At 43.7% G+C, this 12,392-nt stretch overlaps 1 protein-coding gene across 1 annotated transcript in view; it reads right to left on the bottom strand.

Moving 5' to 3' along the window:
- Positions 1-141: 141 nt before the first annotated feature.
- loxhd1a (lipoxygenase homology PLAT domains 1a) overlaps positions 142-12,392 on the bottom strand; it is a 28,677-nt gene continuing 16,426 nt past the window's right edge. The window contains exons 22-42 of the mRNA XM_086054273.1: positions 12,158-12,291; positions 10,874-11,028; positions 10,705-10,809; positions 10,382-10,510; positions 8,320-8,487; positions 8,070-8,251; positions 7,731-7,847; positions 6,653-6,815; positions 6,391-6,545; positions 6,109-6,318; positions 5,286-5,403; positions 5,002-5,210; positions 4,717-4,902; positions 4,483-4,610; positions 3,983-4,100; positions 3,679-3,856; positions 1,999-2,184; positions 1,737-1,907; positions 1,515-1,653; positions 1,282-1,437; positions 142-816 (exon numbers count right to left, since the gene is read on the bottom strand). Coding sequence (XP_085910399.1) covers positions 336-816; positions 1,282-1,437; positions 1,515-1,653; positions 1,737-1,907; positions 1,999-2,184; positions 3,679-3,856; positions 3,983-4,100; positions 4,483-4,610; positions 4,717-4,902; positions 5,002-5,210; positions 5,286-5,403; positions 6,109-6,318; positions 6,391-6,545; positions 6,653-6,815; positions 7,731-7,847; positions 8,070-8,251; positions 8,320-8,487; positions 10,382-10,510; positions 10,705-10,809; positions 10,874-11,028; positions 12,158-12,291 — 3,588 coding nt within the window. The 3' untranslated portion in view covers positions 142-335. The remainder of the gene's footprint in view (positions 817-1,281; positions 1,438-1,514; positions 1,654-1,736; positions 1,908-1,998; positions 2,185-3,678; positions 3,857-3,982; positions 4,101-4,482; positions 4,611-4,716; positions 4,903-5,001; positions 5,211-5,285; positions 5,404-6,108; positions 6,319-6,390; positions 6,546-6,652; positions 6,816-7,730; positions 7,848-8,069; positions 8,252-8,319; positions 8,488-10,381; positions 10,511-10,704; positions 10,810-10,873; positions 11,029-12,157; positions 12,292-12,392) is intronic.

Below are 12,392 nucleotides of genomic sequence, written 5' to 3'. Positions count from 1 at the left end.
GTGAACTCAGGTGGAACAAAGGCCTTGAAATTGCAATTGTTTAATTGCTGATACAAAACTTGACAATCTAGCAAAGCAGCTGAAAAGCTTCTCGAGACTTCGAGCTTAAAAAGAATGGCACAATGTGTCTTTTTCCCCTGACCAAGACAAACAAGTCGCATTTCCTGATGTAAACAAATGTTTTACGAAGTACTTTACGGAAGGAAAATAATCCGACCCACTCTTGATAACGTTAAGTGCTCAGTTGGCTGAATCAAAGAATGTTGCTATACTTCCGGCCATACTCTGACCATCCCCGATGTAACCCTGGTGCTTTTTCAAGTCAGCATGACTGTTCAGTATTTGGGGTAGAGGACTCTGGCGATCCGTCCGTCAGCCCTCTTGGTGTCCAGCCACTTGCCGCACAGGAAAATGGTAGTGACGCCGTTGGCCGTGTTGGTGACTTCCACGCGGTCCAGCAGCCAGCCGGGATGCAGTCCCGCGTTGTCGTGCTCCACCCGCACTTTCTGTAACTCGCCCATGTCCAGCATCTCGAGCAGGAAGCGGTCCGTCTGCTCGCGCTCGAAGAGGTTGCGGAACTTCTGCCGCAGCCGCCGCCGACCCGAGTCGCCGTTGGAGCCGAAGACGGTGATGGAGACATTGGCGTCCGTGCCCGCTCCCTTCTCGTCGCCCGTGATGACGATAATCTCGTACTTGACGGGGACCAAGCTGCGGGCTTTGCTGGCGAAGCTCTCGATGGCCTTGGTGCACTCGAAGGTCAAGAAGTCGTCCCTCTTCGCTGACAGCGGGATCAGGGCGTCACAGTGGAAGATGTACCTGCCGGTGAAGAGAAGTAATCAAAATTTGTAACACTTGTTCAAATTTGCCTCGCAGTGCCAACTAGCTGACCCACAATAAGATTTTTTCCATCCTCTGATTGGTTTGTCAGAGCAAAATCTGTTTCAAATTTTTTAAAACGGAAGTCAACCCAAACATATTTATTTCAAGAATATATTCCCAGCAGGCCCGCTAGTTGAAACACGGCAATCTGATTAATTTTGCCTTTGTGGAATATAAGTTAAGCAGCAAAATGCACTCGTTTTTTTAGCCATCTCTTGGGGGCGGCCATTTTGTCTTCTGTCGACTGAAAATGACATCACAACTGCTCACAACGACCAATCATGGCTGACCTAGTTTTCTGAATCTGAGCCTAATATTAACTCATATTACACAAACGCAATATTAATATTAAGTATTGTTGGGTTCCACAACGCCACTCGGCTTTTCAAACTTGAACCTTACTTGTTGCCCAGCTCTCTTTCAGTGACCACCACCTCCTCCACATGCCAGTGAAGCTCCGTCTTGACTTTCTTTCCGTCCTTGGTTGTGTGGCCAACGCAGATGCTGACGATGTCGCCCAGGTTCTTGGACGTAAACTCAAACCTGTCAATGTTTCCCCTAAAAAAAAAAAAAAAAAAAAAAATTAAAAAAAGGGATTTATGGTTCGTTCAATATCAATTGATTCAAGTACCAACCGCAAAAAACGCCTCTTCTTTGACGAGTTCTCCATGGAGAACTCCTTTGACCGTCCCTTCCTCCCCTCCAACACGATCCAAGCGCTCTCTTTGGTTTCAGCCTCTGCCGTGTCTCCGGTGGTGATGCAAATTTCATACTCTTTAGGACAAGGTACGAAAGGTAAGTAACACTGAATGTAGCATTGGAGATTTAAAAAAAAAAAAAATTTCTTTTATGTTTACTGGTTTTCTCATCAAGGTCCAAGTATTCGTTGTTGGCGCACGCCAGCTCCCTCATAATCTGTCCGTCGCCGTCGTTTTTGGCGAGCCAGCGGTCGCACGGGAAGCGGAAGGTCTTGTCCATGAGCTCGTCCTTCACGTCGATGTAGTCCAATTGCCATCCTGGTGCGAGACCTGCATGCGATGGGGTTGGGACGCCAGGAGGTAAGAAGCCATCATCAAAGGGATGATCAAGGGGACTCGCCCTCCCCCCCGGGAAGCTAACCTGTGTTATCGTGCCAGACTCTGACTTTGGAGAGGTCACCCAGGCTTAGGATGTCCAGAAAGCGGAAGGTGTCCACCTGCTTGCGCTCAAACTTGTTGGACCTGTTGCACTCTTTCAATGCCAGGGTCCCCGTGTCTCCGTTCTCGCCGAAAACGATGACCCAAACATTGGCGTCGGTGCCGGCCCCTGAAGAGGACAAAACTATGAACCGCCCAATCGTTTTGGTGGATTCGGGCACTTCCGTCCATCCAATTTTCTCGAGCGATTGCGGGTGAGCTGGAGTCTATCCCGGCTGACTTTGGGCGAGAGACGGGGGTACGGGACATAGAGGCAAACTAACTTTCACATATTAAATGATTATTAGCTGATAGCCGGAGTGAAAAAGGAAGACGTTGAGAGGAGAACGAGTCTCCCTCACAGCTTTAAAGCCTGCGCCATGTATTATTCATTGCTTTGACAATGAAAGGGAGAACAAGAGGCATCCGCCGTTTAAATGAGACTTTTAAATAGAAGAATGGAGAGTCAAATGCCAGCGCCCTGTCTGAACCGCTTCCCGTCTTGCTTTAAGTGATCTCACGCACGCGGCTCGGCCTCTTGCATAGTGTCGATGCAGATGGGTGTGTGATGAGAATCCCGGAGGAGGCCGTTTTCCGACGCTGTGCGCCGCCTATGCGGCGCTTCACCAGCCTCGCTCATTAGCGAGGCAAGACTGCATCTCTGCCCGTGGCGGCTTACCCGAGGTCACAAGCTTGCGCTTGGAGGTCAGACTTCTCACAGCGCTGTTGTATTGATTAGCAGCAGTGTTGGGAAGTAACCAAGTACAAATACTTTGCTACTGAGATTTTTTTTATTTATTTTTTTTCCTTTTTGCTTTTACTCCTATTCATAAATAGAGAGAGGAAAAGCCAACCGCGGCTAAGCTCTTGTTTGTTTGAGATCTTGTGGTCTCACAAAGTTGTAATATGGAAAGCAGCAACAACGGCAGCAGATCAGAGAGGAAAGATTTTCCCCACGTATGGTCTTATTTAAAGAGCATATCAACACAAACATATTTTTTTCAAGAATATGTTTGTGGGATAAGAGTTAATGCACTCGTTTTTTAGCCATCTCTGGGGGCGGCCATTTTGTCACTTCTGTCGACTGAAAATGACATCACAACTTCTCAGGGCTCAGGTAACGACCAATCACGGCTTAGCTTCAGAAAACAGCTCAGGGGGCGGCCATTTTGTCTTCTGTCGACTGAATGTGACATCACAACTGCTCGCAACGACGGCTGACTTGTTTTCTGAATCTGAGCCGTGATCGGTCGTTGTGAGCAGTTGTGATGTCATTTTCAGTCGACAGAAGACAAAATGGCCGCCCCCCCCCCAGTGATGGTTAAAAACGAGTGGATTAACACTTATTCCACAAACGCAATATTTATCAGAATGCCCTGTTTCAACTAGTGGAGTGAAATAGAACATATTCTTAAAAAAACAAAACAAAAATGAGTACGTTGACTTCTAAGGCTGATTTCCATACAACTTTTGGCATAGGTTTTACTGTCAGATGCCCTTCCTGACCTCAACCGTCTCTATTTCACAAATCATCGACAATGAAAGCCTGGAACGGTTGCTTGTCATCCAACGCCAGACGCACGACACCGCCGCTTGCCACCGACATCAATCTATGAAGACGCACCTGCGACGTCGCCAGTCTTGACCTGAATCACGTAGGTGGTGAGCTCCACCATCGTCTCCTCGTCCACCACAGCAGCCATCTCGCAAATCATGGTCCTTCTGGGTCCGCGTGTCCTGGACAGCCACTCCTCATAGGTGAACACGGACACTTCCCCTGTGGTCAGGTTGCTCATGGTCACCTGGAGAAATCATTCATCATCTGATCACGGTAAGAAGCGCCGACTATCAACGGAGACCCAGTTCTGACATGTTTCTGCCCTGAAATCTCCTGGCTAACAAACTAATATTAGCTGAGCTGGACCAACCGTATCAAGGAACCAATCCGGTCTGCTGCCTGAGCCGTCGACGCGTAGCCTCATTTTCCTGAGTGGGGCGATGTCATCGATCTCCATGTTAAAGGTGTCCTCTTGACCGCGCTCAAACCTGAACATCAGTTAAAGAGGGAAGTCACCGCAAACATATTTTTTTTCAAGAATATGTTTAATGCAAGCATATTAGAAGTATTAATCCACTCGTTTTTAGCCATCTCGGGGGGCGGCCATTTTGTCTTCTGTCGACTGAAAATGACATCACAACTGCTCACAACGACCAATCGCGGCTCAGATTCACAGAACAGGTCAGCTGTTAGTAGAAATTACATAAAACCGGTTTCAAATGTAGAGAGTAAAAGTAATGAAAACACACAATAATAGTAGAGATACCTAAAAAATGTACTTTAGTACCATCATGAAGTTTTTGCGCTTGACTTCCCACCACTGAAACTCATACCCTCTTCCTGGAATTTCCCGTCGTTCTGGGGTCTCACCTGTCCTCGTTCTTCTGCAGCAACATTTCCTCGGTGCTGCCGTTGGCACCAAACACGGTCATGAAGATCTCGGTGTCTGTTCCTGCGTTCTGTACATCACCCGTGACAACAGTCACCTCATAAATGACCTGTGAGAGGAGCGCCACTCATCAGATTTTAGGCCAATTTGAGCGATCGAGATACAAAGGTGGACTGATGTTTAAGCCCTTGTGGACGTCAGAACTTGTCACACACTTTCTGGGAGATGGAAACGGTTTCGGCATCCAGCACGTTGAAAACCCTGGCAGTCAGGCCGTCACCGCGATCTTTGGCCAGCCAGCATGCGCATGCAAAGATATATTTGACCCCTTTTGTTGGCACGGCAACGGAGAGCTCCTCTACCAGCCAGCAGCTCTCGGGAGTGGCACCGTCATGTCCGAGCTGCAGGGAGCGAGGGTAGTCATTTAGAGTCAGGGGGGTTATTGTTGTGGGCTCGTCTTAAGGGTTTGGGATTCGGGTAGTTAGCGGGTGGGCGCTCACCTCGACCTTTTTGATCTCCCGCACGTCTGAGCCGTGGCACTGGAAGCTCTCCAGAGATCCGGCCTGGAGGCCTTTCCCACCATCCGGCGGATCTAGCCACAGCATGTCCGTGCGGCTGTGATTGGCCCCGATAATAATCACGTAGGCCCTGCTGGTTGTGCCGGCGTCTCGCTCCAGCCCAGTGCACAGCGTGATGTGGTACGGTATGACTGCGCAGGGACGTACTGCTTCAAATCATTCGGCCTAAGCTGTTGGTCTTATGCGGGAAATCTGACATTCCTTACCCGGGAGTTCTTCTTCCTCCTCTTCCTTCTTTTTGCTTTTTTTGTTCATGTTGTTGTCGACGCTCTTCAAGCTTGACTTTTTCTTGATATTCAGGCTCTCTCGGGTGCCCTCATAGCCCTGGAAGAACAGCACATTGACATACTGAGAAGAGGCACAACGACAGGACTGCTGGATTTCAACTGAAACTCGAAAAACGGTTAAAAATAACACAATTTGGGATCAAAAATGGACCGCCCAATTTTTTTAGGTCGTTTTTTTTTACAAAACTACCAATTTTTTGGTTTGTACAGAAAACAACCCAGAAACCTGGGTCAAATTGACCCAAGTAGTGGATCAGTCCATTTTTTGACCCAGAATTGTGTTATTTTCAACACAACAGTTTTTAGAGTTATGAATACATGTGGACTGAAACAACTCCCAAATGAGACCCTCCAGACTGAGACCATCTTAGGTTTTCAAATGATACATGCTTCCTGTAGCCCTGAACATTTTGATCGATGCAGGTAAAACCGGATATCTTGTCACCATGTCATATTCTGGTGTTGGGGATCGCAGTGGACGACTGGTTAGCACATCTGTCTCATAGTTCAAAGGTTTGGGGTTCGAATCTCAGTTCTGGCTTTCCTATGTGGAGTTTACATGTTCTGCCTTTACTTTTGTCAGGGGTTTTTGCCTTCTCGGGCTTCCTGCCACATTTCCAAAACATGGCTATTAGCGAGTCCGACGTGCCTCTCGGCCAAAGTCAGCTGGGACGAACTCTGTGACCACAATAAGGACAGGCGCTATAAACAAAAAGATGCGTTTGAAGGTAATCGGTGTAACCTTAATGTAGAAAACTCTCTGGATGCGACGGTCCTCCCTCTTCCTGGACAGCCATCGTTCGCACAGGAAAAGGAAGACCTCTTCTGCGTCCACGTCGAGAACCTCCACCTGGTCCAGGTACCAGTCGGCGCTCATCATACTGTTATCGTGGCGGATCTTGATCTTGAACACCTGCCCCAGGTCCACAGCCTCTATGGTGAACTTGTCCACCTGTGAGAATGAGAACTCTCATTATTGCTGTTTAATTGTGTGGATTCGTCTTCGTTGTCAGCGTTTCCTCACGGATCCTCGCTCAAATTTGTTGCCGTTGTTCTCCGACTTGCTGAGCCTCCTCTCGCCAGTGTCGCCCAGGTCGCCGTAGATGGTGAGGAACACGTTGGCGTCAGTGCCCGCCCCGTACATGTCGCCGGTCATCACTGACACTTTGTATGTGTGCGCTGCGGTTGTGTGGAGAGGACCGCACACACAAGTCAGTCAGAAGGCCGTGGTTTTCCGAACGACAACAAGAGCTAACAAAGTTGCGGCGGTGGTGTGTTTGTCGTACTCTCCAGGGCGTCCTCCACCTCCACCTCGGTGATTTTCAGGCTGCCGTCCCGCGACAGTTTCTCAGTAATGATGTCGGAGGGCACCAGCTCCCTCACCGTCTCGCCATCGTCCTCCGACTTGGCGAGCCAGCGCTCGCACGGGAAGATGACCGTCTCCGAGCCCTGCAACACAATCGTGTGGCTCAGCCCGGCCGGTGGCGAGAACAACGCCACATGCCTGAAGTGAGTAGACTTGTCGAGCGTGTGAGGAGCAAGGATCGTGTCGATTCTCATTCAGCAAAAGGTGAAATTGAGGTAACTGGACTTTTCTTGTTTGTTGGGTTGAGAAAAAAAAAAAAACGATTATGCTATTCAGCTAATGACTTTATAGATGCTTATTCATCATGCCAAAGGAAATTGAGTGCTTTAAATATTCATTTTTATTCAACCACAGTTTTAGGATAATTGTTTTTTTACTTGTATTTTCCATTGTTTTTTGTTTTGTTTTGTTTTTTATTGTCTTTGTATGATTATTCAGGGCTGTTTACATCCGATGATGGAAGCTGAGTACTGTTCTGTTTATACATTTATACAGTCACACAGATACCTTCAAAATATTTTTTAAAAAGGTATACTTTTATTGCACTTTTTTTTAATGAATAGAAAACCAGACAAATTTGATTAATATAAAAATAATCTATTGTGTATTTCGATTTTTTTATCAATGTTTATTAGTTAGGCGCTGTATTTTTTATTGTATGTTCAGAATTTGTACTTACTCATAGTTCGCTATTTATAACTAACATTTGGAGCTATTTCTATTCATATTTCTAACACAGATGTCATTGTCTGAACCTTCTTTGAAACAGGATAAATCATAAAAAAAAGTATAAATTAAGCAACAAATAAATACATCAAACCATTACTACCAAAATAAAAATAAACAAAAAAGTACTAATATACGGTCAAAATATGTACATTAAAAAGGAACACATCGTTATATAATATTCAATGTTAATTTTTGTGTTCAAACATAATTTCCACCTTCAACGTGTATTGTCTGAGTGAGTTGTATTCAGTACTGAATCGGGGCCGCACCTTTCCCTTCTTGAGCAGACGTCGGATCTCCACTCGGTCCAGGTGCCAGCCTGGGTTGACGCCGCGGTTGTCGTGACCGATGCGGATCTTCTCGATGACCTCTCCGACATCTTCTAGCTTCAGCGAGCAGGTGAGAGAAGCATCATAACAGCATAAACATAGTAACCTACTTTCTCTTGAAACAAAACGGCAAGCATACAATGTGTAAAAAAAAATACTGCATGTTTTATAGTGTCAATAAACCAAAAGCCAAGTTGTTTTTGATTGTTGTTTTAAACAACTATAAACTGCAGATTTCCATGATATACAAGAAACAGTAACTTCGGGGTAGTATGATACCTCGACAATGAACATATCCTCGGCTCCTCTCTCGAAGTACATCATCCTTTCCCTCTTGTTGACACACAGTCGCTTCTGCTGCGTACACACCGCGTCTCTTCCATACAGGACCACAAAGACGTCTGCATCTGTGCCCGCTCCGAAAACGTCACTCGTGGAGATTTTGATCTCGTAAGGGACAACTAGAAAGACCGTAAAAAAAAAAGGATCAAACGTGTTGCGAAGAACACGGAGGTGTTGGAAGTCTTACATGGCGTGTAAAGTTCAGTTTGGAGATGATTTGGAAAAAGATCCCTGGAGATGGCGCCATCATCCTCGCCTTTGTCCAACCAGCGGCCGCAAGGGAAACGAAGTTTCTGCCCCAGCGAAGGAGCGTCGATCTCCACCCAGTCCAGGAACCAGCCTGCCGAACCGCCTCCTGAAGAACCATGGCGACCAAAACCGAGGATCAGTGGTCAGAAAATTTGGGCCACACTCATACTCCGTCCTTTCTCGATAGCAGTGTTTTTGTGGTCTAGCGCCTGGCAGCGTAATCATGTACTGTAGTTACTAAACTGTAGTACACTTCCATACCAGTAGGTAGCAGCAGCAGCAGCAGCAGGTAGCTAATTGTCTTTATTTAGAGACAAGCGAATTAGTGACGCATGTTTATCCAAACAGGCCCATGTTTCACACTGAGTAAGTATCAATATGAAACATAGTAAATACTTTATTATTTGTTTTTATTTAATTCCTATTCAATACGTTATAATATACCACCATTCTTCAATGTTAAAAATGCTTATATAAACCATATAACGCTTACATTGTTAAAATAAGCTTTTTGTTTTACAATTTCAGCTGGTGGTGTCCCGCGGGATTTTTTCAATGAAATGAATGTGCCTTGACTCAAAAAAGTTTGAAAAACACTGCTCTATAGCACCTGCCCTCATTAGGATTGCGATTGAGCTGAAGCCTATCCCAAATAAGATTTGGCGAGAAACGTGTGGTACTCCCTGGACTGGTGGCCAGCTAAAGGCACATCCGAAGCTTGTGAGATGGTAACTCAACAACAGTCGCTTTTCTATTAGTCAACTTTGTGCCTTGCTATTAGTTATGCTTGAAAGTGAGGCGAGTGGATGAAGGGCTTAATAGGCAACCGTTACAGTTGCGCTGGTCATTTGTGAGCTGGGTTCAATTAATGGAGTCTATGGGTGACAGATGCCAGAATACACTATGAAAAAGTTAGTTAAAAAGTCTTAGTCAAACCTCACTCATCTAAAAGGAGAATTGAAGACAAAAATGTTATTTGCAAATTGCAATGATATTTTATACCAGTCGAAACACGATATTCTGATTTATATTGCATTTGTGGAATAAGAATTGAGCATATTAATGTTATAATCTTAGGGCACTGCCATTTTGTCCAATACCGTCCTCTGCTGTCGACTGAAATTGATGTCAAAGTGGACTCGTATTGTGAGTGTGATCAAACCCAGAAAACAGTAGAATCCGGAACACAAAAACGATTTTTTAAATTATATCATGTAATGATTTATACAGTAAATCCCCATCCATTGCAGTTTCCAGGTTCGCGGTCACGCTATTTTGCTGTTTTTTTTTTTTTTTACAGTTACAGTAAATAACTATTCTGATCTAACTCTCATTTATTTAAGGTGTAACTCCACTGTCGACCACTAGATAGCAGCACACCAGTTTAAGACGGTCTAAATTTGAAAGAAGAAGTACGAAAACAAGAAGTTCAGTATTTCAGTATTTCAGCACAGTCGTATTTTAGATTAATTTGATAATACAGTATACATCTTTGGGCATGATTATTGGTACATATTGTCGGATAAGTTGGTTTGGAGAAAATCATTTACTCTTCCTTAAATATTTTTGTGTTGTCATTTGCTCTTGCCATCTCAATATATTACCATATGTGTTGAAATGTGTTTGTATTGTTTTAAAAGTGCGTTTAAAAACCCTAAAAAAGAAGTGTCGTAAATGCTGTGAAGATATGCTTAGGGAGTATTTAAATAGGGTATTTCAATATTGTGAATTTCATATATAGCAGGGCACATTGTGGTTTGGAATGTAACCACCGAGATGGATGGGGGATTGCAATATGATGACATCAACATTGTCATATCAATGAGAATCGATAAGAAAATCCAAAGGAAAAGCCGTTTTGATGATGGAATAGGAATTGCTAAATTATTATCAATTCCCATCCCAACCTTAGTACTATACCAAACAATCAAATTGAAAACACATGTAAGTTTTTGATATTTTGTACCAATATTTCAGACACCAAAAGTTTGTGGCATTACCACGGTTGTCGTGTCCGATGCGTAACTTCTTGAGAGGCCCGATGTCAACCGCTTCCACGGTGAACTCGTCGATCATGCCTCGCTCAAACTTGTTCTTGTGCGTCTTGGAGGCTTTCAAGTTAATGATACCTGGCGTTCAGAAAACAGCAACGTTCAGTAAAAGGACACCGCATCGACTTCAGAGCTGTTTCTAATGTTTTGACCTTCTCGTGTGGCTAAGAAGGTAGTTATCGGGTCATTCAAAACGGTCAGATTTTTCTCATATAAAATATGTGATTTGGCTCAATGTCGGCTGGGAAAGTGAACCTAATGAAGCATCCCACCTGTGTCATCCTTGGTCCCGTACAAGGTCATAAAAACATTGGCGTCCGTCCCAGCGTACTTCTTCTCCCCGGTTTTTATCCTCACCGTGTACGTGGTGGACATGGCTGTCGTGACGAGTGGGGTTTAGTATCATATGTATTTCTTCATTTCTATTTACGGTGGCCTCACCTTTCTGCTCCAGGCCCAGCGTAGCCTCAGAGTCGCCGTCGTCATCCTCGTCGTCGCCTTTCTTCATGAAGGCTTCGTCCACGGGGACCAGCTCCCTGGCCAGCTGCCCGTCGTCCTCGTCCACCGCCAGCCATCGCTTGCATGGGAAGAAGTACCTGGAACACAGTGGCGTGCATCTGCCAGGTTCTTTTCAAATCATTTTGGTTTGAATGCATTACAAAGTTTGATCAGAGGAAGTACATGCGCATATTTGTTCTTCTGCATTCGCAGATTCAACTATTTGTGGATTATTTTTAATATTTCCTTCATTGTTTACATCAACATTATTTCACTATATACTGTTATAATCAATGTTTATTTTCCTGAATTTGTGAGGATAAACGGTTTGGATAATGGATGGATGGATAGTATGGCCTTTGAAGACTTGACAATGGCCCTTGATAGGAAAAGGGTTTCCCAGGTCGGCTTTGAATGGGTAAGTACCATTTGTTGCCACATAGTGGTGCTGCACAACATTTAATGTGCATGTCAATGAAGCTCACTAAATCAGAAGCTGTGTAATAAGTAACAAAATATATTTCAGTCATGTTTTTAATAAAAAGTATTTATATTATTTATTCAAAACAATATGAGAAAAAACTATTATTTATTTTTCTATTTATTTATTCTTGTAATCAACATCTTATTTTTAGAAAGAATTTTTCAAAAAGAAAAATCTTGAAAAACTATGAAAATTTGAAAATTATGAGGAAAACAGTTGAACACTGTTTATTGTAGTAAGTTTTCAAGTTTATATTTTTTAGAAAGATTAAACATAGCTGATTAAAATGTTTATTGAAATAAGAAAAACTAAAGATTAATTTAAAAAATATAAGAAAAAAGTCAGATGCGCTACTTTATTTATTTATTCTGAGTACCACAGTACGTACAAAAAATATGAGTTTAGATTTATATTAAATCAATAATTTATGATTTAACATTTCCAGAAAAAACGAATCTTATAACAATTTAATCTTTTTTGTTGTTGTTGTTGTTCTTCAATCTTTTTTGTTGTTGTTGTTGTTCTTCAACAAAAAAAAAGGTTGCAAAAGTATGAAGAAAAAGTTATTATTCATTTGAAAAAAGTTTTGGTAAGACAATAAAGTCCCGTTTATTCAAACCACGTGTTAACATTATGTATTTATTTATTTACAGCACGCTCGGTCCCTTGAAAGGTGCTATATAAATCCAAGATAATATTATCGTGACTATTACGTGGCACATTATTTCTTGCGAGTAACTTACGTGGTGTCGTCCTTGTTGTCCACAATCTCCACCCTGTCCAGAAACCAGCCGGCCCCGGCCTGGCTGTTGTCGTGTCGGATCCTCAGCTTCTTCAGCGTGCCCAGGTCCACACCCGTAATGCTGAACACATCCTCCTTGTGTCACACACACGCACACAATCAAAAGGTGAGGAAATGTCAATGGTGTCATTTTACTGCTCTTACTCATTTGTTTCCAAGCATTTTTTTTATTTTAA

This window comes from Filicampus tigris, chromosome 15 (assembly GCF_054856515.1).
Source record: "Filicampus tigris isolate MCC_2025a chromosome 15, RoL_Ftig_1.0, whole genome shotgun sequence".
Taxonomy (NCBI): domain Eukaryota; kingdom Metazoa; phylum Chordata; class Actinopteri; order Syngnathiformes; family Syngnathidae; genus Filicampus; species Filicampus tigris.
This window is presented reverse-complemented; position numbering and strand designations above follow the sequence as displayed.